General features: G+C 43.6%; 2 protein-coding genes across 2 annotated transcripts; one reads left to right on the top strand and one right to left on the bottom strand.

Annotated features, from left to right (window-relative positions):
* Positions 1–1,186: 1,186 nt before the first annotated feature.
* si:ch73-43g23.1 (uncharacterized) lies at positions 1,187–10,799 on the bottom strand. Its single transcript, XM_035954563.2, has 2 exons — positions 10,430–10,799; positions 1,187–9,938 (listed from the first exon to the last, which is right to left on the bottom strand). Exon 2 carries the CDS (start codon positions 9,857–9,859, stop codon positions 1,691–1,693), a length of 8,169 nt encoding a protein of 2,722 aa, XP_035810456.2. The 5' UTR covers positions 9,860–9,938; positions 10,430–10,799; the 3' UTR covers positions 1,187–1,690.
* A 3,698-nt stretch (positions 10,800–14,497) lies between these two features.
* rmnd5b (required for meiotic nuclear division 5 homolog B) lies at positions 14,498–23,238 on the top strand. The gene is made up of 10 exons (XM_023284080.3): positions 14,498–14,737; positions 16,599–16,775; positions 16,962–17,104; positions 17,177–17,314; positions 17,442–17,542; positions 19,185–19,351; positions 19,604–19,769; positions 19,937–20,039; positions 20,132–20,286; positions 22,311–23,238. Exons 2-10 carry the CDS (start codon positions 16,637–16,639, stop codon positions 22,372–22,374), a joined length of 1,176 nt encoding a protein of 391 aa, XP_023139848.1. The 5' UTR covers positions 14,498–14,737; positions 16,599–16,636; the 3' UTR covers positions 22,375–23,238.

The raw sequence follows: 23,238 nt of genomic DNA, 5'->3' as shown, positions 1-23,238 counted from the left end.
TTTTCCCCAGTCGAAAATGACCGACAAACAGAGAAACTGAGACCACACATTTCGCCAGGTGCTGCCAACATTATATCCCCTCCAGATGTGAACACTCAGATAAAGAAGTGGTTTGTTCAGTCTGGCACGCACATCCACAAACATCCACAAACACACTAAAGCCACTCACAGCTACTGCTAAGATGTCTCATTAATTTTTACTGCCATCCACTTCAAAGAAAGCAGGGGCCACTTTTGTCCTTCTGGACCAACAAATTAGCTTCTGTCTGCGCTTAACTGGGACTTTAAGAAGGAAACTGTTAAACTGTGACTGGGTCTTCCCACAGAAGGTTGGTAGGTCTGGGCAAACCTTCAGGATGGGGCTTTCTCTGCAGCTCTGTAGGTCTGTGGCGCCCTCCAGTGGTCACAGTGGTGCTCATACAAAATCACTATATACTGTCAACAGGGCACACTACTTTACAACAATGTTATTTTCATTTTACAAATATCATAGATAGTTAAGGATTAGTTTTAGATAATTTCCACATAATATGATCCGATAACTCCAAATGAACATAGAAACCCCACTTTGTGAACGCATGTCAGGGATTAGGGTTTATTTTAGCTGTTAAACGGTGCTCTCTATAGGCAGAGGGAGAATGTGATTGTTCTCATTTTGAATATCCAGCAAGAATAATACTTTCTAATAGCAACGTTATCTCTCAGCTCTCTGTATCTTTTGCTACAACCACAAATCAGCATGTTTAAAGGGCTGTTAAAGCTAATATTTAGTTAAATATAGCCAACATTGTGAAGCCTTTCTTGTGTGTTACAGCATGTATACATTGGGGCAGTGACTGTGCACATGCCTCCCTGCAAAACCCAGAGCCCTTTTTACACACTCCTTAACTGCATTCTTGCAAGATTTGTCACTGATCAGTTTAGCATTTGATTGCAAATAACAACTAACTTCAGAATATTTGATGATGCATTATAACATTTTACTGAAAAAATACATTAGAGATTGAACAGGTTTTTTTTCCTGAAAACAATGCACTTTTAAACTTAGCAACTGATCTCACAGTCAGCTGAGCCACAACGTTTCATATGATTTTCTTGCAAGACTAATGTGTGGTAAATAACTACTAAACTTCTGCACCACTAAGGAACTACAGAAAAAGATAATAAAAGCAAGAAAAAAGAGCAATGCATGTGTGAAATTTTATTAGCACTTTTGCATTGTGTTGCAGACATCACGTGCTCAAACTCACTCATCCAGTATTAGAGAAACACGACAATAAAATAAATATGAGGTTCTTTTAAAACGGTATTTTCAAGTTGTTTTTTTTTAGATATTTGTTGAGAAGGTACACACATCAGAAAATCAGTAAACGTACTGATTCATAGTGCCTGTGCATTACTGATGACATCAAAATATGATTCTCTTATCATATATATATATAAAAAATATGGTGATGAAAATAGTAATAATGTTATGAAGGCCTACTTTCTATTAACACAAGAATCATACATTCTCAAAGCAGCTTTAGCACAGAACGTCAGCAGCAAATAAACAACAACCAAAGAATTGCTGTCTTCAGTTGCGATGTGAAAACTCAAATAACATTACAGGCTAATATTACACACCCCCTTTATACACTGTGTATTTTAAACCCAACAGGCTCCAGGAAGGCGGCCTCTACCCTCTATTTCAGGACCTTTTCCCCCCTGTTGGGGGCAAGTTAGGGGGATGCTTGTGGTAATAGTCTGGTGGGGTGGGATTGGGGCTCGCATTCATCCCTGTAGGGACATAATATATACTCTCCAGGTAGCTGTGGTCCAGTGGTGGGTGGTTTGGGGGCTCTGGCTTGGACCCGTGACCAGCGGGATTCCTGTAGCTAACCCCAGGCCCGCTCGGGTGCATCGTTGCTGCAGCAGAGGCCTCCGGATACCGGGGTGGCTGGGACTGAGACTGGGGGTGGGCTGGGGGAGGAGGAGCAGCATAGGGCATGTACTGTGGAGCAGGGGCGTACATGTTGGGGTTGTGGAGAGGAGGGTAGGGTGCCGCTGATGGAGGATACAGGCCTGAATGTGACATCGCTTGCTGAGGGATGAGCACTTCCACATACTGACCAGTCTCTGGGTCAAACAGCATTTTTCTCAGTGGCTGCACAGGCACCTCGATGTAAAAGTACTTCCCTGTTTCAGGATCCATGAGCACTCTGCGAGGTGTTTGACCGTAGCTGCTCTCTGAGTACAAACTGGAGCTATCACCTCCATATTCAGAGCCATAGGCAGGTCCCATGCCTTGAGGGCCACACAGGTACTGAGGATCCATGGGAGGAAGGCCAGGAGAGTGGCTGTGAGCAGGATCGCTGTAGGGAGCCCCGGCCATGCCTGGTGGCTGCTGGTGGGGGGATCTGTGGACAGGGGGCCGTCGGGGGTCAATGTGCTGGGGTGGCTGCAGTGGGCGATCGGCAGAGCAGGCCTGCATGAGGGAGGGATGGGGAGGGCAGGGGGCAGACTGGTGGAGCGGCTGGTACATGCTCGGTGGCTGGCTTTGACCGAGAGTGTTTGATTTGGGGGAGCTGGGCTGGTAGCTCATTGGCTGAGGTTCAGGTCTGCACTGGTGGGGACGGAGAGGGGGCTGCTGCACTGCATAAGGCAGCGTTTGGCCCGGAGAGTGTGGAGCTGCAGGCGGGGTGAGGTTATGGGGGCTGCGGTGACGGTGAGGAGGGGTGAGGCCGGGATGAGATGGGCAGCCAGCTGTGCAGGAGCAGGGAGGAGGGCGGGAGGTGGGCTGATAGTGATTTGACCTCAGGGGCATCAAATCTGGAAGCAGGAGTGGGCTGAAGCTCTCTCTTTCATCGTAGCTTGGAGGGTCGTCCGAGGCGTAGAAATGCAGGTCATCTGTCCTTTGGGAACGTTCGCTGGAGAGAGATCTGTGGCAGGGCTGGCGTGAGTATCTTGGTGCTTGTGCTGTGGAAACAGCCATGGGTTGTTTGGTGTTGTTTGAAGTCACCGGCATAGCTTGTTCGTGAAGGTATGTCGGCCTGGGACACTCCTGTTGGCTGTCTGGATCCACAGCAGCTGGCTGGCTTGTCTGGGTGACTCCGGCTGAGGCAGGTCCAGGGATCTGGTTTGGTTTTGGGTCAGAAACGGGACCTGGAGCTGAAGTTACACCTGAGCCAGGAGCTGATGTTGGGACTGTTACAGGTTTTTGCGCATATCTGGAGCTCTGTGAAGAGGCAGTAGGTTGCTGTTGCTGAGTTCTGTCATTAGTTGCCTCTGTTTCTGATTGCTCTGTTGACTGGTTTGAGAGGCTGGAGATGGTGGTTGCTGTTGTTTTGTTTGGTGGAGGTTTGAGGCTGGACACTGCAGATACAGCTAGTTTTCTAGAGTAGTTTGATGCTAATGTAGACTCACTGGAAATCTTCCTGTAGATTGTTGGTGAACTCACTACAATAGTGTGGGACCTCTCCTCTCCTTGTGGCTTTGCAGTTGTTGCTGATGATCGCTGTGCGTCTGCTCCTAAATCTGCAGGTTTAAATTTGCAGCTTGGTTTTGGAGGCACAGCTGGCTTTTGAGAATTTTTAGCAATGGATTTAACTTCAATTGTTTGCGGCCTGTTGGTCGCTGCAGGCTTTGTGGCTATCTCTTGTTTTTGCGGTTCTTTAGATAGTGATTTAACCTCAATTGGCTGTGGTTTGAATCTCCTTACTGCAGGGGATCTCGGGGGGAAAGTTGGATCTATTCGTTTCACTGCTTCAAAATCTCCCAGCTCTTTCTGTTTGGTGAGAGGTGGCGTTTGCTCCTGTGTATTCCTGAGTGGAGAAAAGCTTTTTTGCTTTGCTGTGTCTTTTCCTGCAGGTTTAATGTCGACTCCTTCATCTTCTCTTGTCTTTGTGAGGGTGTCCGTGTTGTCAGTCATTGCTGAGGGGCCAGAGGTGGCAGATGAGGAGGAGAACGTCCTCTCTCTTTGAGACTCGGTCCGACCTGCATCTGGAGGGGTGATGGTCTGAAGGGGGATCTCCAGACAGTTTACATGCTTGTGGGGAACTCCTTTACCTCCTGCTGTGTTCTGGTTGTCACCTACCACTGATCCAATGTCAGCTTGGTAGCCTTTTTCCTTTAACAACATGGAAACTGAGTGGCCACCGCTCCCAGGAGGCCTAGGTGAGAGCGAAGCAGCCGGAGCTTGGATTGGAGAATGAATCTCTTCCTGGGCTGGAGATACAGATGTCTTGGTCCTGCTCGATCCCTCCCTTATTAACACGACAGCAGTGGACACCTCTCTTTCCTTGCTGGGCATTTTAGGGAGGCTTCCGAGCATTGGAGGTTTTCTGTCTGTTTTAACCAGCGCAGCTTTCTCCTCACTGTCTGCCACTTTATGGATTTCTGTGATAGTCTCATGTGTTTCTGTTGTGATGTTTACATCGTGTTCACAGGTCTTGACAGTTACTGTCTCTCCTTTTGTGGAATTTGCTGTGTTTACACCCAGAGACTCCCTGCTTGGCTCAGTGACAGGCTTTGAAGAAGCCTGGGGTATGTCATCTGGCTTCTCTGAGTCTTTCTTGACGTCTGACATTTTATTTTTGTCTTCTTTCCAGCAAACAGCTTTGTATTCTATTTGCATTGGCTGAGGCCCAGATGGAGATTTTCCTTTGCTCTGAGGAGGTGGAGTTAAGGTTTGCATCTTTGAATCTTTCATTTCCTCTTTCTGCTCCTCTTTTCTCTCCACCCAAAATGCCTCTTCTCTTTCCTCCCTCTTCTCCTCCCTCTTTATCTCGTGCCTTACATCCCTCTCCTCTCCAGTTAGGACCTCCTCCCTCCTTTCCTCATTAAAACTGTCCATCCTTTCTTTATTCACATTTGATGGCATTACAGCACTAGCTGCCTTGAAGGACAGATTATATTTATTTTTCACAAGCCTCCTCACATCTCTGACTTTGTGAATGGGGGCCTTAACTTTATTATTTTCATTTCTTTCTTCCTCTGTCTTCTCAGCTACACTGGTTTCTATCTTTTCCTCCTTTTCTCTGAGAGACATTTCTGTTGAAGCTTCAGGTTTGTTTTCTGCCTCAGGTGTGAGACAGACGTTTAGGGAAGCTTTCTTTTTCTCCGCAGCTTTCAGTGTAATCTCCTGTGTTTTTGACATGTAGGCGCCCTTGTCACCATGTTGCACTTGTTTATGGTCCTCTGTGTTTGCACATTCCTGGTCTCTGTTTGTCATCCTGACCTGTGTGTTGTTGGCTCCAGTGGCAGAAGGCGTTCCTGTGTTCCCAGCAGTGGCATTTGATGAGTCACCAGCCTCCCTTTCCTGTCTTTTACTTTCATCTGCTCGCTGTGCTCCAGTCTGTTTGCTATCAAATGGCACTTTCAATTCTGATTTCATTTCCGATTTTAATGAGGTTGCAGTCCTGCTTTGAGAATCCGCCTCCTCGCTGTCAGTCAGTGAAAAGTTAACACTTCTGCTGCTGCTGGATGAACCGGGCCTGTTACTCGATTTCCCTCCAAAGCTTTTGGGTGGTTTGGCTTCATCCTTTGTGCTTGCTTCCCCTCTCAGAGACAGACCCTCAGATGAAAGACTATAATCTGACTGAAGACTGGTACTCAGACTATGTGCATCAGATTTTGGGGACTCTTTAAGTGGCGCCACTGCACTCTCTGTTGGTGGGCTGTTGTCCTCAAAACAGGGTCTTGCTTCTTCGCCTGTTTGCTCCTCAGGCTGCTTATCAGCACCTTGCATCTTCTTGGACAGCACACTCTTAATGAGGCAAGTAGCCATCTTGGTTTTAGTACATGTCTCATCCATAGAAGCAGATTTCTGGAGTTTTGATTTTCTTTCTTTTTGCTGACTGGGCTCGAGGCTGCGCTCTGCAGGGTAGCAATCTTGCATTGCTGCTGGTGTACTGTGTTGTCTCAAAAAAGTCCCTCTGGAGGGACTCTCCTGAGAGGGGCTTTCCCCCATCGCTGGTAGTCCAGGACTGCTATTTTCGCTGCTCTCATCCTGCTTCCCTTCAGTGTTGCTTTTTCTTTTCAGCTGGATCTGTCTCTTTGGCACTCCTTTCCTCACCTTCCTGGAGTCCTCTCTTTCCACAGCCACATCCACACATTCAAAGCTGCCCAGCTCATAGCGCCTAGATGGATCCAGGCCATCTGAGTAGTAAGCATATGGGTGCTGGAAGGAGAGCTCATCGTGGTCCAACTTTGGTGCAGAGCCCCTGAAGTCAGCGTACGCCAGCCAGGCAGCATTGATGCCCGCTGGGCTCTCCTGGGTAGATGGCTGAGAAATGTTTGTAGATGAGCGGTGGCTGGAGTTGTACATGTCCAGGTAATCTACTTCAGGACTGGACAGGCTTTGGAAAGCCAAGTCTGTGAACCACTTCACCTCATTGTCTGCCTCATCAAGTTCGCTTCCCATACTGGAGCTGGAACTCCTGCCAGGCCTGTTTGAGGCCACGCGTCCAGGAGCGCTGCTCTTCTTGTGAGGTACTGGAGGTTGAAGCCGTCTGACAGCGCTACCACCCCTGGCCTCTTGTTGAGAAGCAAGCCTAAGCAGACTCTGTTGTTGCTGTAGTTGTCTTGCGGCGAGCAAACTCTCTGAGTAGGAATGCACCGTTGGCAATCCCTGACAGGTCTCTCTGCTTGTGGAAGCTGCACTGCGACTCGCAGGTCCTTTTCTATTCCTGGCACTGAATGACAGCTCAACCTGTTCCCCTCTGTAACTGGCGTCCCCCTGCCAACCCTCCCCCCTTTCCCGCTCCTCCCTCTTTCTCTCTCTTTCCACCTCCCTGTCCATTTGCCTCCCCCTACCTACCTCTCTCTCCTGCTCCAGCTGCATTTCCCTCTCCATCTCCAGTTGCCTTCCCCGCCTCACCCAGTGGGCCTGGCTATTATTGTCAACAGGGGCAACGTCGGGGCTTTCCCTATTTGTCACTGCGTTCTTTAGATTACCACCCGGTGAGGATGCTACAACCTGAGAGGGGCTCCGGCTTCTGTTTTGCCACTGTCTGTATGGCTTCTCCGGGGCGATGATGTGGACAGGTGTGAACCTGGTGAGTGGCGGAGACGGAGTTCGCCTTCCGTGTATGCGGCGGGACATGTCCTCTGTGAACGTCTCTCTGTTTTCACCTCTAACTTTGTTCAACAGCTGTCTTCTCGAGTTTGCGGGTGTGCAAGTTGACTTTAATGAGCTACTGCTTTCAGAAGAGAGAGAATAAGAGGTGAACTGAGGTTGGGGGTTTTGAAGTGTCTGCACAGGTGAGTTGGATGTCGCCCTGTTGACAGGTGAAATGTTTGGACTCTTGTCCTTATATGCTATAAGATTAGGAGACAGAGATTTGGTTTCAATGGCAGGATTATTATAATAGTCTTCTCTCTGACAAAAGGGGGGAGTAATGTCTTGACTTTCGTCAGAGAAGGAAACTACACTCAATTTATGTTGAAGGTTTACTTCCTTCGGTGTTTCTTCTCTCTCTGTGCTTTGATGTTTCAGTGAACTGTCTACCTTTTCCTCAGTTACGACAAGCGATTTAGATACAGGTGAATGACCTGCCACTGCTGGTGAAATGCTTTTGATTTCGGCAACAAGTGATTCGTCTTTCCTGTCTAATTCGAATGAGGGTGACACACCGTCTTTTGGCCAATGAGTTGGAGACGGTGCTGTAGTGTCAACTGAACAGGAATCCCTTTCAACCTCTGGTGTGATTCTTTCAGGAGGAGCAGGCTGTGTATACTGAGGGTTGTACTCTGTGCAGAGTGTTGCTAGTGAATGCTGATACCTCTGCTCAGGAACTGAGGCAACAGGTGATAGATCTCTACCTCTGTGCTGAGGTGAAGGACTTTGATATTTGTCAGGTGACAGGCTTTGATATCTCGGCTCAGGTGAGGGGGTGTGATGATCTGGCTGAGGTGAAGGCGTTTGGTACCTGGCTTGTTGAGTTAGTTCCGACACTGGGACAGAGTTTGCAAAGCCTGATATGTGAGGTGAGTCTCGTGGTGTACCAGTGGACTCTGTTATACTGCTCTGTATACTTTCTCTGCTTGGAGTAAGGCTTCTCGCTTCAGAGGACATACGTGTCCTATCTGGCTCTGGGCTGGAGAGATGAGAGAGTTCAGGGAATGGGGGAGAGTTCCTGTCCTCGGGCTGAACGACAGAATAAGAAATATCTGTGATATGAGGGGAGGAGGCGAGGCTCCTTGATGAGACAGACTCAAAGTGAGGCTCGAGGAAAGGAGAAGCTGATGTTGTCTCCACTTCAGAGGATCGCTCTTTCCTGCTGATTTCAGGTGAGGATGCTATAATCCTGATTTCAGGTGATGGAGCAGTATATCTGTGCTCTATGGGAGAGTAGTTGTCCCTTATTCCAGGTGATGGAGATAAACTATAAGTCACTACAGGTGAAGGGACCTGGCTCTTGGGTTCAGAAAATGTTGAATTGCGTCTTATTTTAGCTGATGGGTCAGGAGAGGGGGTTCTTGAACCAGTTCTGGCTGGACAGGCAGCAGAAAGCAGGCCAGGTGAGAGAGCTGTGTTTCTTAATTCAGGTGAAACAGTGCTCTCCACAACTTCAGGAGAAGCTACTGTTGAGATGACAGGTGAGGGAGGTGTGTATCGTGGGGCAGGTGAAGAAACAGCACTGTCTGGTTCAAGTGATAACCTTGTATCTTGGCTCTCAGGAGTAGTTGCAGTGTCTCTTCTTGCAGTGGACAGATCTGAAATCAGCTCAGGGGTGTCTGTACAATCTGTTATTTCAGGTGTGGAGCCTCTACTAAAGAGATCAGGTAAAGAGACCCTCCCTCTTAGCTCAGAGAAAGGAGAAGATGCCTGAGTGTCGGTGAAGGAGGAGCTGAGCTCAGGGGAGACTGGTGTTTCTCTTGACTGGGAAAATGACTCTGCACCACTGGGTGAATGTAAAGGAGATGAAAGGATGGTTCTGGATTCAAAGGCTGATTCTGTAAAATCCTGAGGAAAGGTTTCAGGTGACGGACTGATGTTTTGATTTACGTGATTGACTCCTGGCTCAGGCAGGTTCTGTGCTGTTTGTGACTCAGGTAAAAATTTGGTGTTCACTGATTCAGAGGAGGATGAGCTGACACGGTGTCTAAGCTCAAGGGAGGGACTGGGACTTACAGACTGATGTGAGTGACTGCTATGTCTCTCTGAGAATGAAGGAGTTATTCTCCTTGGTTCAGCTTCTAAATGTGCTTGTTTTGGATCGGGTGATGATAGTGAACGTCTTTGTTCAGCGGAGGAGGAGGACAAGGATGACAGTCTTCCCTCTGGACTGAGGGTATAGGGGCTGTTATGTCCAGGAGAGGGGGTTCTCTCATCAGTGTTCAGGACTTGAGATGATGAGCTAGCAATGCTAGGCTGAGGTATAGGTGATTTGCTTTCTGGTTCTAAGTCTGGGCTGCTATTCTCAGAAACCTCTGGATGTCCGGAGCTCAGCCACTTGCCCTCTGAAAACCTCCTCTCTGAAGGCTCGCTCTGCAGCGGAGGGCTGTAAACTCTTTCTCCTGAATCTTCAAAGCCCTCCTCTCCTTCGCTGGAGCCGTGTGCAGTGTGGTAAGAGCCTGAGGAGTCGTTCAGATCATCCACCGGGGGTGATGCAGCAGCTGTCCCTTCCACTTCCCTCTGGGAAGGGACAAAAGCCCCTACAGCAGGGCTGCTCGAGAGGGACGGCGACTCACCGTCGTCTCCAAAAATGTCACAAAGGCAAGTAGTTTCAGAGATGGCGCTGCGCTGAGTAGGGACGTTGATGATGTCGAAGAGTTCAACGTGGTTGGGGGTGCCGTCACGATGGCACAGGGAAAAGGTGCGGGGCGCACTGCGCAGGAAGGAGTAGCTGTCCCCCTGGAGAGTCCAGCTGTCCATCGCTAGTCCACAAGCTCCAAATTCTCACTGTAGCCAGTCCAGTCTGCTCCTTTAGTCTGCTCTGGGCTCTGTTCCTGGACTAGAAATAAGATATGGTCACATGGAGGGAGTGTAACTCATTCATTTATACCACAATTAGCATTTGAGCAATATCACTGAGAGGAAAAAGTATATAAACTGCCAATATAGCGATTAGAATTGCATTGTTTTTGTTGTAATACCTGCCTACAGAATGTTCATCTTCGAATTACTCAAATCCAATTCCATTGTTACTATACATTACAAAGCAGTATGTAGCAGCTTCAAAGTAACACTGCAGAATATACAAACATTTACTCTGACAACAGTTGTTTAGCTGCATGCCTGAAATTCAGTCTCCTCATGTGCCTAAAAGCTCACAAGATGAAGTACAACTAAGTTAATTAACAAAGACATAAGCATCTGGAGAGACATTGTTTAGATCAGCTCTGCCCAGTGCCTTTATCTAAACCTTCCACATGTAAGACTGAATAGAGAAAGACAGCATGCTCCTCATGCAAACACAGAACGACAGAGTGACTGCTACTGTACCTTTGGCCACTGATGAAGCTTTCCCAAGCACATGGAGTTCCTCTGTTTTGTAATATCTGCCTCTCATCCAACAAACTCTTAAATCCACAAAACCCTCCGAGCTGACAGGACCTGTGTGCTGAATCCAGGGCTGAGCAGCTCCCTGCAGCTCAGTCTGCCAGAGCCACACTGACTAGACAACTTCAGAATGTAAAAGGCACTGCCATACATCAGACTTGAATAGAAAAAGCAAAGAGGGGCATCTCACTTGGACACATTGCATCCTCTAATACTCTCATCTCCATTTCTGCCCCTCCCTTCAGAGCTGGTAGCCGGGAAAGCACTTACTGCACCTAACCTGGATCTTTTTTCTTCTGCAAACTGGGGCTTGGTTGGGCATTGGCTGTCCTGTGTGAGCTGGGCGCGATGCAAAAGGGGGGCGGGTGGGTTTATAGTTAGCAGCAGGTGCTGATCGGGCCAGGACAGATGAGTGCGCCTGGAATCTGACACTTACAGCCAGATCAGTCACAGGGCTCCTCTATATATAGACCCATACTATCAGGGCCAGATAGCCTTAGCTTTAGCTCTTTGCCTATGGGCATTCTGATAGGGAAAGAAAGGAGAAATAGGGAGTCCAAAGCATGGTGCACACATTGTCCACTTTCCTAGAGGTTTTACAGGCTGAACATGCAAGGAGGGGTAAAAAACCTACACCCATGCATGCATGTGTGTGTATATAAATATGTATATGTGAAAGGTGTAGCTGGAGAGGAGGTCAAAAGTCAGCATAGACCACCCGACTTTTACAGCTCACATGCAGAGCTCCTCTACACTGCATGTTTGCTGACAACACTTTATGTGACAAGGTGCTCTCACATGTTTAAAGTCACGTTTTCTCTCTAAAGTCGGGGGATTTTCTGTTCCAGGACCAGTCTAGCCAACAGAGCTTTTCATCTTTGAAATCACAGTCACCCATCAAATGATACAATCAAATCTGCCAAAACACTAAAGACTTGGATCATTTTACTGTACTTATTACTGTTGCTACAACAGCAGTGCCCTCTGTGCTGCGCTGATGCTGTTGAGACATGTTTGATGGTAGTGAGTTTGGATAAGCTCTCTGTCCCTCAGCTAATACCTCATGAGATTACCATTCATTCTCGGCTATTAAGTCATTCAGGACAAACCAGTGGAAAATGTACGAGTGCATAAGGCCGTGCCTGTATTATATCTGGAGCATCAAGGGGTTGAGAATTCGCTCTTGACACTTTAAAGTTAACAAGCTATTGTATGTAATTCCTCCCAGTGTCACACATTGCTACAAGCACTTTTAGTGTGGTCAATCAAAATGGGAACTGAGTCCTCAACCTTGGTGGAGTTGTTGAATATTTCTCTACCCACACAGAAATAGTACAGCTTCATAACCTCTTATATGCCTCTGATTCTTTGTTGACTCATTTTCAGTGTTGACAGACTGGATATCATGTGGTTTCATATATGATGTGAGGTTTTAATAGCAAACCTCTTTATAGTATTGGATGTGTCATATGCCTGATTTAGAGCTCCTACTGCCACATACTATTCCATCCATCCATCCATCCATTATCTATACACCGCTTGATCCTCACTAGGGTCGCGGGGGGTGCTGGAGCCTATCCCAGCTGACTCGGGCGAAGGCAGGGGACACCCTAGACAGGTCGCCAGTCTGTCGCAGGGCTACATATATAAACAAACAAGCACTCTCACATTCACACCTACGGGCAATTTAGAATAATCAATTAACCTCAGCATATTTTTGGACTGTGGGAGGAAGCCGGAGTACCCGGAGAAAACCCACACATACTATTCCATTATGTTTTTATAAATACATACAGATATCACATGGGATACATGTGAAGGCCTTACATATCAATATACACGCTTGTATGAGTGCATATGTGTGTGCATTGTATGAGATAAAGTGCTGGTTATGGCAGCAGACTCACAGGGAAAGAATGATGAGCGCCTCAGCAATGGGGAGCTTTAGTCTACATCACTGATAGATTAGTCACAGCCTGCTCAAGTCCAAAGACCTCACCCAACCTCACCCTCAGCAAATGCAACACACAAATGAGCTGTGCATAAACAATAAGCTGCATGGGGGAATCTGTTAGCAGACAAACCATAATAACCTCTGCAGGGGCTCGTTAGAGAGGCCGATATTCAGCGTCCACATGCTGAGCAGATGTAAAAATGTGTCTGCAACAGCAAGATAAATCAGACATGGTATTTCTAAAATTCATCATAGGTGCTGTTTCTACTGAGGCTCCATCTGAGGTATGTGATGCTAAACAGGGATCCAGTCTCATGATGGGTTATTTCAGAGCCGGTATTCATGACAACCAGTAAGAATATAAATGGAAGATCACATTTCAAATCTATCTTTTTTGAACTGACCTAGTTGCTCTTTTAGGATGTGATTAATTTTGCACAGACAAACATTAGACAAGCCACTTTTTAAATATATGTTACATGATATGATGCATGAGAACATGGCATTTCCTGTCATATGTGGAAGTTTTTGGACAACTCTGCTATTGTGGGCAGTGTTAGCATGAGACAGGAGGATAAGTGCACGAGTGCTGCGAACTCAATCACCTGCAACTCAGTATCACAAGAACCAAGCAGTTGGTTAGGAAGCAGAGGATTCGATCAGCAATCAAGAGAAATGATGTGGGGTTTGTAGAAGATTACAAGTACTTCAGCGTCAGCATTGACAATTAGCTGAACTGGACTGAAAACATGGAGGTTTAGTACGAGAAAGGTCAAGAAAGGCCTGTTTTTTCTCAAGAGACTAAGATCGTTGAACATCTGCAGAACCATGCTGTGGATGTTTTATTGCTCTGTTGTTATCTTCTGGGCTGTGGAGCTGCAGGATGAAGGTAGCCGATGCTAACAAACTCAACAAGCTCATGAGGAAAGCTGGTTTTGTTCTGGGAGTGGAGCTGGAGTCTTTACTGGAGGATGCTGAGGAAACTACAGATGATGCCTCTCATCCTCTGGAGCCACACTGGTGTCACATCAGAGCAGCTTCAGCTGTAGACTGAGACCAGCGAGGTGCAGCACACAACGTCACAGGAGGTCTTCTCTACCAGCGACCATCAAACTGTTCACCCTCCTGTTGTCCTACAGGTCAAATTGACCTTTAAACAACCATATGATGAAAGTACAACACATTAAGACATAAATGAACTATTAATACATATTTGGCATTTCATTGTTCCCTTTTATGTTTCTTAAAACTACAAACATTGCTTTCAAAACTGTTTCATAACTTACAATGATTGTCACAAAGGCCTACTTTCTCATTCACTATTTTATATGTTTAATATTTATTACACTTTTATATACATGTTGGGAAAAGAAGTAAATTAACTACCAATTGCTAGATGGAGCTTTTATTAGTGTGGTAATGCTTTCTAAGTAGTTAAAACCTGACTGTGTCCAGTCATCTCAGTATAGTTCCAGCAAGCTATATGAGAACCTATTTAAGAGAAATTATATTTGATCAAATGCATAAATTTAATTTCTTGTAAGACAGCATGTATTTTGTGATCCTCAAAAACTACTTCTCATCAGAATGACTGACGGTAGTGTCCCATTTTAACAGTGTGGAACTGGTAAAAAGGGGCATTTTTCAAAGAAGCAAAAGGATCACAGAACTGATTCTCACTCATTTTAATACATATTTACATGAAATTACAAAATAAAGTAGAATTAAACTGTAAATATTTGTCCTAGATTTAATGGAACATGATGTCAGTCTCAGTTCCCACTGAGGCTGTCACTGAGTGACTTTTAAAATATCATACCAATATAATCCTTTTTTCTCTATCAAATGCCTTGTTCAGAAATGTATGAGCAAAAGTTTTGGGTTATTTTATGGATTCTTTGAAAATACACTGTCGTATTTTAACAATACTCACCCTACAATATACAACAATATATGTAATTTATAGGAATATATTGTATTGTTTTTACTTGAGTACATACCAGAATCCCAGTGACAATACAAAATAGTTAACATCTACCAGCTACAGCGTTACATCTAGATATTCTTGTTTCTTGTTCCAACCACTGAACAGCCGTGTACAAGACAAAAATACGATTCAGAGACCTTGTATAAACTCACAGCGGTGTTTGTTGTCGCAGAGAAGGAGATTTTTATTGTGAAATGTGCCGCTAACGCAGACTGCGACACAGGAAGATCCGCATTACGACAGCTGCTCCAGTGTTGCCATAACAGGCAAGCGGCTAACGCTAATGTTTGCTAACTAATTAGCAGGATAGGTGAGTGTTTTTTCGATTTAAAAAATATCCCACGAATTCACTTGAAGGGCGGTAGGCGATTTAACTGTTGGAATAATGCAGGGCGATGAAGACGGACGGGTTGTCATTCCTGTTTGAAATTATTTGGGCCTTGTCAGTGAGCAGCTGGCTAACATCTACGAGCTAACTAGCCGCTAGCTGCAGTGGCGAGCCAGCGACTGTGATCCCGTTTGTTTATGTTAGCTGTGCGACTGATTATTCTTAGAAATTATCGCATCGAGTCAAAAGAAATGTTTAGTAATGCGTGGCTCTTCAAATATGTAATGGTTAGCGGGAGTGATAAACTAAGCAACTTGACATTTTCGGTGTTAAAATAGGGGTCTATTTTGGCGTTAATGTTAGCTAGCTCTTGACGGTAGGTGGACATTTTCTGTACTCGGCTTACAAGCGGTGAGATAAAACTGCACTTATCAATAACTTAGAAGTTGTCTTTATTAGAGAGTTGTAATTTCTACACGCAAACGAGCAGCTTAAATAAATGAACCCTTCGTCGCTGTCTTTGGTTACCCGATGGTTAAATTGTACTTTTGTGTGGTTAACGGCCACTGAGGTTAGTAAACAGCAGGCCGCGTAGTACACCGTGTGCCCGTTCCTGTGTTGTTTAGGCCTGGCTAGTTGTTAGCAGGAACACACCAGGGCAAAGTTTCCATCAGGACAGCACAGTGAGGCTTGTTTTTCGCATTTTAGTGTCCATAAAACGAGCAGCAGTCAGAGGCATTTATTAGAGGCGTTATGGTACTTCTTGGACTGACTAGTTGAGGGGTAATCATGAGATTATTATTATTGTTATTATAAAATTAGGTTAGTCAAATCCTGTTGGAAACTGATTTGTGACATTGAAGCCACGAACTCTTATTCCCTTTTTATAGGGCCACATTTGAACATTTTTGTTGTGCTGAATCAGTCCCCACAGAGATGCAAACCCCAGACAAAAGATCACTGACAATTCAAATGATGAAGCTACTATTGGTCTCACTAGAAAATCAGTCACACCTAGATTTGTTGTCAAATTGTCACAGATATATATCAGTGCTGGTGTATGTAGCATTCTTTTTATTGTGGATTAATCCATCTGTGATTGTCTAGATTAATTGATTAGGTGTTTGGTCTATAAAATGGCAGAAAATGGTGAGAAATGTTGATCCAAAGTCCAAGTTGGCTTTCCCAAATGCCTTGTTTCATCCACAACAAAATATGTAGTTTAATGTCATAGGGGAGAAAAGCTACAGTCTTTTTTCGTACTCAAATCTATTAATCAATAACCAAAATAGTTGTTGATTAATCTTTATAGTTGACATTGATTCATTTAGTCATTGTTGCAGCTCTGATATGTAAACTGATAATAATGTGCTGCAAGTTACATTATTTTCCAATTACAAGTCATAAAATCATCAGGTTTAATAGGAGACAGATTAACAGCTGAATATATAAAACCAATACAGTGTACGAACACATAAACAGACTTTAAAGACAATGAAATACAGTGCAATGGAAAATTAAAGTCACATAAAATCAGGAAATGCTCTCAGATAAATGTAAGAGGAGACTTAAAAGAGGTCACTAATTAAGGTGACCTGATTTCTGCAGGCAGATAAAGTAGAAGAACAGACAAAAAAGCAGTAGTTTTTCAATCAACTCTAAAAATGTTCCACTTACTAAATAACCTACGCTCAGTTATTTAAACAAAAAATGGAGAAAGTCCAAAATGTGCAATGTATGTTTCATATTAAAACTTTCAGAGATGTATCACCAACAATTAAAAATCAGCAACACCCCAAATGTATATTCATTTCTGTTATTTTGTCTCTTCTCATGAGTCTAGGTGTTGTTGTTGTGTGTGTGCGTGTTCCAGTCTGAATCATGGAACAGTGTGCATGTGTGGAGCGGGAGCTGGAGAAGGTGCTCCATCGCTTCGTAATGTACGGCCACCAGTCTGAGGAGAGGCTAGACGAACTACTGCGCAGTGTCTGTGAGATACGAGGTCAGCTAGTTGCTTTTGGTAAGAAAAACTGATACACTTGAGGTGACTAAACATTATTAATGTTGAATATGTTTAATTTTAGTGAATTAAAGTGCACCGGGAATTAAAATGGTGCTTTGTTATGCTTCCACAGTGCTGTATTCTACCTCATGTTGCACATTTCATTGTAGACATGCATAGTAAACTCCTTTTTCTCTCAAACAGGAGTACAAGATGCAGATTTATCAGTGCTATCCCAGACTATGGCACAGTGTTGTAAGAATATCAAAGAAACAGTGCAGATGCTAGCCTCTCGACATAAGGACATCCATGGCAGCGTGTCAAAAGTCGGCAAAGCCATCGACAGGGTAAGAACAGGCAGCAACTTTCTTTTTACGTTTAGTATACATGTACTTCACCTCCGGTATCTTTCTCTGTAGAATTTTGATGCAGAGATCAGTGCTGTGGTGGCAGAGACAGTGTGGGACACCCCAGAGAGACAGAAATACCTGAGTGAGACCATTGTGGAGCACCTGTACAGACAAGGGATGCTGAGTGTAGCAGAGGACCTCTGTCAGGTAAACAGCTGAGGCCTTCCAATGTATGTCTCTGGTGTAGCTTGAACCACTTTGAGATGATTCCTGTATGAAATCTAAAAGTGCTAAAAGGTCAAATGAACTAATAATAACTTGTTCTGTTTTCTAGGAGTCTGGTGTAGTTATAGACATGAGTATGAAGCAGCCTTTCCTCGAGCTAAATAGGATCCTTGAAGCTCTGAGGATGCAGGACCTCAGGCCAGCATTAGAGTATGTTGTATTTGTCTTCTTTTTTTTTTTTTTTTTACACTGTTTGTGTCGAATGATCCACCCTCTTTTTTATTTTAGGATTTTATTCATCTTTACAGCCCTTTTCCAGTTGTGGAATTTCCAATGATATTAGCTGTACTTTGGTCATGTCAAAACTCACTTTAGTGCAGTGTTTCTCAAAGTGTGGGGGGCGCGAGCAACTGGGAGGAAAAGGTCCATCTATGTGGAACTAATTAGCTGAACTATAGTCTTAACGTTGGCCTATTTTGTGCAGCACACAACAATATTCAAACTGCGCTGTCCGTTTTTCAGTACCAAGTACGCAAGTCTGTACTTGCGTACTTGGCAGTACGGAAGTACAGACTCCGAGAACGCATCAAGTATGTGCAATTGGAACACCAGCGTACTTGATGGCGTCAACACCTCGGCTCATCTACTCCGATAATTTTTACCAGGGTTGTGAAACATTCGGCCTGCGGGCCAAAAACGACCCGCCAGACGGTCCATTTCGGCCCACAGGACGACTTTACAAAGTGTAAAAATTAAAGAGGAAACATGAACTGTAAATTTGTAAAACTGTAAATTTTAAATGTAGATCTTGACAAGTTGTTTTGATCATAAAGTACAATACAAGATTGTTCAGTTCCAGATACCTATGACTGAATGTTTTGTGCTTTTGCAGATAAACTGTGATCTGTCAGTTACAATGCGTGTGTAAATGATCAACTGAGGCAGAATATTTTTGAAATTGAACTTGGTTTTCTTGAGGAATTTCAGGATGATCATAATGTTTTGTAAAAAGATCATTAGTTCATTAAACGTGATCATTTTCAGAATGTACTTTTTTGAACTAAAACAAAGGGGAAAAGTTGGAGTTGTGGTTTTTATGGGTTTTTATGCTCTGGTTTTACTGGTGTGGTCCACTTGAGATCAAATTGGGCTGAATGTGGCCCCTGAACTAAAATGAGTTTGACATCCCTGATCTTTACTGTGAAAAACAACGAAATGGAATTAGATAAAATAGCACAGCCCTGCATATTCATGTTTTGATATAAAAGCACTTTATATATAAACTTTGTATATATACAAAGTTATTGGGGTGTTGAGTGTGGAAGTTTTTTGTCCTCTGAAGGGAGGCCTGACAGAATAAGTTTGAGAACCATTGCTTTAGAGTGATCTAAACAATAGTATCAATATAATTTACAGCATTAATTTTCTCAGTGGTTTATGAGTTATCATTTTCCATAATGTGTAGCACTTCATTTCATGTAGAATATTTAATGTGCAATATTTCAAATTTTCGTGTGTAATAATTCATTTTCATTTGCAACATTTTCAATACATCTACAGTTTTTAGCATGTACAACATTATTAATGCAATGTATAATATTTCATTTTTATTTCATTTTCAGGTGCAGTATATAATTATGTGCTTATTACAGTTGGAAGTATAACTTTTTACCGTTCTGTTCTAGCCTATTTTGGCATACTTACTTTGTTTCAACATTGCATAGTGCTTATATCTTACTGCTTTTCTACTTTTTATAGGCACTGCATTTATTATGTCTCTGTTATCTTATTTGTTACAAGAATGCTTACGTATAATAGTTGGTAAGACTTGTTTGTTTTTGAATTTCCTTAGATGGGCAGTGACGAATCGGCAGCGCCTTCTGGACCTGAACAGCAGTTTAGAGTTCAAGTTGCACCGCTTGTACTTCATCAGCCTGCTGAGTGGAGGAATCGGCAACCAAATGGAGGCCCTGCAGTATGCCAGGCATTTCCAGCCCTTTGCCTCGCAGCATCAGAGAGGTAGGCAGCGTACAGTCATCGTTATGCCAGCGCTGACACAAACAAACAAATGCTGTTATGTTTCACCATTTTTATTACTCTCTGAAAAATCTGTTGCTCTCTCTCTTGTAAGAGTCCAGTATCGCCATCCAACAATTCAGAATTTATTTGCAATGATGAAAGAATTAAAGAGTTCTTAAGGCAAATATATGAATACTATGAAGTGAGGTTTGCAATACTCATGTGGGATTGTTTGTTTTTGTTCTTTTCCAGATATCCAGATCCTGATGGGTAGTCTGGTGTACCTGCGTCATGGCATTGAGAACTCTCCGTACCGCAGTCTGCTGGAGACAAACCAGTGGGCTGAGATCTGCAACATCTTCACCAGGGATGCCTGTGCCCTGCTGGGCCTCTCTGTAGAGTCTCCACTAAGTGTTAGGTGAGAAAAACATGAACATTGCAGAACATGTCATCTCTGATAAACTTTAAAATCTTTCCCGATACAGTTAACTTTTGTTGCTTGATTATTGTAGAAGTGATTCGATTTTTTTACTCTTAGATTTGGACATCAGTCAAAATTTGTCAACACAGCTATGTCTGTTTCAGTTTTGCATCAGGATGCATGGCCTTGCCAGTGCTGATGAACATCAAACAGGTGATAGAGCAGAGACAGTGCAGCGGAGTCTGGACGCACAAAGATGAGCTGCCTGTAAGTCCCTTTAAATTAAACACAAAAAACATTCAACACTCCTTTTCATTATTTTTGAGCCTTCAGTTAATTCACACCGTCTGTTCACGTAGATTGAAATCGACCTGGGGAAGAAGTGCTGGTATCACTCTGTGTTCGCCTGCCCAATTCTTAGGCAGCAAACCTCAGAGAGCAATCCTCCGATGAAGCTCATCTGTGGCCACGTCATCTCCAGAGATGCTCTCAACAAACTCACTAACGCTGGGAAGTAAGTCAGCAAAAAGCCTGAAAAAGGCTCCAGACTAGCAAAATGCAATCTTTAGAGAGTGTGAGAGTTAAAATTTCACATGGTCACATTTGTTCAAGTGCATTATGATCATTAGTCTGTTTTGATGCCCCTCCGGCTGGCCAGCCACTGCGCTAGCCATTGTGGGTGAGAATTGTAGTTTTTCTTCGAACTGATTCAAGTGTGAAACAGTCCATTCAGTTGTTACTGTGTTACAGAGATGGAGTGATGTATAGCTGATTATTTAAAAAACAAAATAAGAAGCAAGAGGAGAAGGCAGGTGAAAAGGAAGAGGTTCTGACAGACAAATAATGCAGGTGCAGGCTTAGAGATTACAATTAAGTAGTGAAGAAGAAAATGTGGTCCACTACATTCAGCAGCAGTGGCTAATGCAGTGCTAGGGCAGGACATTTTGGGTTAAATGAGTGTGATCAGCAGCAATATTGACATTTAAAATTTGCTCCACTTTTAGAAAAATCTGCACATATACAACAGGCATGTAGATAAAATCAGAAGTTGGGTGTGGCCAGATCATGTGAAGGAAGAACCAGCAGACTGATAAACAGTTTTGTTCCACAAGCAGTCAGAATACCAAACTGCTGATCTGGTTTTTGGATCCCGGAGAAATGTTGTCTCATCTTATATGATGACAGTAAAGCTTCATTTGATTTTGATTTTTGATTTGAAAGGTTGTTGCACCAGTGCTACCAGTGTAAAAGTCCGTCTCAATTCCTGTTGGTTTATGTGTGAGTCCTCACAGGCAAGTCCTGCCACTTGCCAACCATCTTGGTAATGTCTCTGAGCAGCTATTTTGGGCTAACAAGACTAAGCTCATGTCTAAGGCGCCATAGCTGCAATTTCAGTGGTCACCAGGACATTAAAACATCTATCTTTCCAACCCCTAGTCAAATCTGCTGAATACTACTTAAAATTTGGTGACTTTGCCCCAAAATAAAGTTTATCAATGTTTAAAAGAATTTTTACTTCAAAGTCAGAGTACCTCGCACACTCTTTGGACTAAACAATAGAGACTTAAAATAATAGCAAGTGGGACAGTCTTTACTTTACATCTTTACTCAAGTTTAAAAAGAATTTTTCCACACAGCGTATCCCTCTACTTCGCATACACACAGTTTTATTACACAGCAAGTCAGTGCAAAAATATAATCGACTGGATGTTTCCTGGTTCAGCTGTTGCAAAGCAGATGATTGGCTTTTTTAGGGGAGGGGTGGGACAAGTGGCAAGTCTTTCCCTCACACTGCCACCCTTGTATAGTAAATAAAGCTGCTGTAACAATGTAAATTTCCCCTGGAGTGGGGAGAAATAAAGAACTTTATCTTTATCTTTATCTTTATCTTTATCACAATGTCTCTAGGAGCGTTCCAGTGGCCACACTTTCACACTACATAGTACACCAGAAAAAGATTTAGTATGTCCCAACACACAGTATTTCAAAATAATACTCCAGAAATAACTGGGTGTCCTAGTGTATCTGGTCTGATTTTGCAATATGCAAAGTTTTCTGATGCAACTTCAGTTTATAGTTATTTTATACTAAGTTAAAAAACACTTCTTTTTGTATTATACTGGTTCCAAACTGATGCTCATTCATGGTGAAATATTCTGAGCTAATTAACCAAATTTTATTGAAAGAAGCCATAATATCCAAGATTTGAGAGTTACCTGCTCAACTGATGCCCCTGAGCTTTCATGTTGGGAAATGAAAGAGAAACAGGGAGGATGCTGTAACAGATGCTGTATATTTGGTCACTGGTCGCCTTTAAAAGTCCACCCTCAAAATATGGAGGCCACAGTTTCTTCAATTGCACCAACAAGGGACAAAACAGACCAAAATTCTGTACTGAAAATATAAAATCAGTGTAAAAAGTTCCTCTGTAGCAGGTAAAAATACTGTAAGAACTCTTACTTTGCTCTAGGAAATAACCAGCAGTGATTGAAAGTGACAGAGATACTAAGAGTCTGTTCCTGCTCTTTCCATCCTCAGGTTGAAATGCCCGTACTGCCCCATGGAGCAGAATCCATCACACGCCAAGCAGATCTACTTTTGATAGCGCACATTCTACTCATCAAGGATGAAGTCACCTGGAGCTCTTTGCTTGTCCAGGACCATCTGCTCTGGCCCTTTTTCCTCTGTCCCTGGCCTCTGGGCCTGTTATTGTAAGCATTAAGGTTTTATCCCAGTGCTCCTCTGGACAGCCTTGGCCATCCTGTAACCCACTTCGGACCCTCCAACTTTGCGAAATATAGAGCAGGGATGGTCCACCGACAACCTGTAGTAGAACGAGGAGCCTGTCAGTAATGAGAGCATCCTCGCAAAGAAGCACCTCTGAAAAACGGATCATTCATTGAAAGTCATTTGCAAATGCCTGCAGAGTTATAGGCTTATCTTTTTAAAGTATGTAATACTTTATAGTGTTTGTTTTTTCGGCTTTATCGACTGTTTGAGTTGGATGACTGCTTCGTTTTTTTTTTTTTTCTTTTTTTTTTGGACAGAAGCAGTTGGATGATTATGAATGGGAGTAGAGTGTGGGTGTAGATAAGCAGTTTCTGATTTCAGGATAAACTTCTATGAAACACGAGAACACCCACAGAGTAACAAACTGTGTAGAAGGTTTATTAATTGCTGGTGAAGGGAACTGTGGAGGTCTATCTGGAAGCGAACTCTCGATTGTGACCCATTACATAATGTAATAAAGGCCTCACGTAGCTTGAAAGTCACTGTCAGCTGATGCATCTGTTTGATCAGTAGAACAAATAAGTCATCAAATGTTGGAACAGCTTTTTTTTTTTTTTTGTGACTGACTGCACCAGCAAGATTTTCCTCATTATAGAAGCCATTTGTCTTGTTCTATGTATGTATTTAACAAACATGACAAAAAGCAAACAAAAAATATATACTACTGTGAAATGTG

This window comes from Amphiprion ocellaris, chromosome 13 (assembly GCF_022539595.1).
Source record: "Amphiprion ocellaris isolate individual 3 ecotype Okinawa chromosome 13, ASM2253959v1, whole genome shotgun sequence".
Classification (NCBI taxonomy): Eukaryota; Metazoa; Chordata; class Actinopteri; family Pomacentridae; genus Amphiprion; species Amphiprion ocellaris.
This window is presented reverse-complemented; position numbering and strand designations above follow the sequence as displayed.